The sequence below is a fragment of the Cariama cristata genome, unplaced genomic scaffold, assembly GCF_000690535.1.
Source record: "Cariama cristata isolate BGI_N322 unplaced genomic scaffold, ASM69053v1 scaffold34832, whole genome shotgun sequence".
Classification (NCBI taxonomy): domain Eukaryota; kingdom Metazoa; phylum Chordata; class Aves; order Cariamiformes; family Cariamidae; genus Cariama; species Cariama cristata.
Genome location: NW_009603839.1, coordinates 1 through 2,334, shown reverse-complemented (window position 1 = coordinate 2,334; position 2,334 = coordinate 1). Strand labels below are relative to the sequence as shown.

The window sequence follows — 2,334 nt, the reverse complement described above, 5'->3', positions numbered from 1 at the left end:
CGCAGGGAACCAGTGCCACAGCCTGCGTGGAGCTTTTGGCCTAGTCATTGATAGATGATTTCTTTTAGCTGGTGTGGGCACCGTTGTTATCTTCTTTGTTTCCATACTCTGTGAGCATCCTGGATCTGGCAATGTGAGAGATAAGGCTAATTGAACTGTCAGGCTTTCTGGGAGAAGAGTGCAGCACTGCTGGCTGTGGCAGCCGGGCAAACAGGTGATCTAAAATTAGCCCATGTTCCATTTTTATTTAGATCCCTGTTGTTGTAGGGGCTTTCTTGGTTTTTTTTTGTTTTATTTGCATTTTTGGGTTTTGAATGACGTAAAATTAGCTCCTTCTGAGTTTCTTCTGAAAATAGCATTAGGAGCTTAAACGTTTGGTGGAGCTGGCTATAAACCCATTGAATTGCCATGATTTAGAGGCCGCTGGGAGTTTTAGCTTGGCAAGTAAAGCACACCTGAAACATCCGTCATTTTCAGTACGTAAATGGCATTACAGCAAAGTAACCCCAGACGGTGAGGTCAGGAGCATCTGCCGGAGAGCTGAGTGCCCGAAGTGGCGGGGCGCTGCACGGTGGCGGGGATGGGCTCTGGCAGGAGGGGCCCGAAAGGCACTGCTGACTGCGGTGCCACCAGCTGCTTCCAGATTGCTTTGTCATTTGTATAGAAGTGTCTGGGTGTATATGCGTGTGTATGCCAACATGCTCCCTCTCTCCGTTGTTCTTCTGGAAGGTAGTATAGAAACTCTTGTGTCAGAATACAGAGAATGATAAAGACATCAGGTAACTAGATGAGGATGACGCACGGTTACATGAACCTCGGTTTCATGATTTAACCACATACAGTTTGTCTTTGCATTTTTATTACGTTGTTCGCTTGTTTTGCAGAGACTAACAGAGTTTTGCTCTCCCTTACAGGCTCTTGAACCTCATCTACAATGGAAAAACTGCTTTTGTTTCTGCTGTTCATTGGCATAGCGGTGAGAGCTCAGATCTGCCCAAAGCGCTGTGTCTGTCAGATTTTGTCTCCGAACCTTGCCACCCTTTGTGCCAAGAAAGGGCTCTTATTTGTTCCTCCCAACATTGACAGGAGGACCGTGGAGTTACGTCTGGCAGACAACTTTGTTACAAACATTAAAAGGAAAGACTTTGCCAATATGACCAGCCTGGTGGACCTGACGCTGTCCAGGAATACAATCAGTTTTATTACACCTCACGCATTTGCCGACTTGCGGAATTTGCGGGCTTTGCATTTGAACAGCAACCGATTGACTAAGATCACTAATGACATGTTCAGTGGACTCTCCAATCTTCACCACTTGATACTTAACAACAACCAGCTGACTTTAATTTCTTCCACAGCTTTCGATGATGTTTTAGCTCTTGAGGAATTGGATTTGTCTTATAACAATCTGGAAACCATCCCCTGGGATGCAGTGGAGAAGATGGTTAGTTTGCACACTCTCAGTCTAGACCACAACATGATTGACCATATTCCTAAGGGGACCTTCTCCCACCTCCACAAGATGACCAGGTTGGACGTCACGTCTAACAAACTGCAGAAGCTACCGCCTGATCCTCTCTTCCAGCGAGCTCAGGTACTAGCAACCTCAGGAATTATCAGCCCCTCAACTTTTGCGTTGAGCTTTGGTGGGAACCCTTTGCATTGCAACTGTGAGCTTTTGTGGCTGAGGCGTCTTTCGAGGGAAGACGACCTGGAGACCTGTGCTTCTCCCACGCTCTTGTCCGGCCGGTACTTCTGGTCGATCCCCGAGGAGGAGTTCCTGTGCGAGCCTCCTCTCATCACCCGGCACACCCACGAGCTGCGGGTGCTGGAGGGTCAGCGGGCAGCACTGCGGTGTAAGGCCCGGGGGGACCCCGAACCAGCAATTCATTGGATTTCACCTGAAGGCAAACTGATTTCAAACGCAACAAGGTCCGTGGTGTACGACAACGGGACGCTCGACATCCTTATAACAACGGTGAAGGATACAGGCTCCTTCACCTGCATTGCTTCCAATCCGGCTGGGGAGGCCACGCAGACAGTGGACCTGCACATAATCAAACCCCCCCACTTGCTGAACAGCACGAACCACATCCATGAGCCTGACCCCGGCTCCTCGGATATCTCCACTTCCACCAAGTCAGGCTCCAACGCGAGCAGTAGCAATGGGGATACTAAAGTCAGCCAAGATAAGAAGGTGGTTGTTGCGGAAGCAACATCCTCTACTGCTCTGCTGAAATTCAATTTTCAGAGGAATATACCTGGGATACGTATGTTCCAAATCCAGTACAATGGTACTTACGATGACTCCCTTGTTTACAGGTAAGGCAGCCC

General features: G+C 48.7%; 1 protein-coding gene across 1 annotated transcript; it reads left to right on the top strand.

The window, feature by feature from the left end:
- The first annotated feature begins 934 nt into the window (after window positions 1–934).
- Window positions 935–2,326, top strand: LOC104154453 (leucine-rich repeat and fibronectin type-III domain-containing protein 5). Its single transcript, XM_009695361.1, has one exon. It carries the CDS (start codon window positions 935–937, stop codon window positions 2,324–2,326), a length of 1,392 nt encoding a protein of 463 aa, XP_009693663.1.
- Window positions 2,327–2,334: the final 8 nt, after the last annotated feature.

What these genes read in the sequence shown, in the direction of transcription:
- LOC104154453 (XM_009695361.1), top strand. Translation starts at nt 935, where the DNA reads ATGGAAAAACTGCTTTTGTTTCTGCTGTTCATTGGCATAGCGGTGAGA.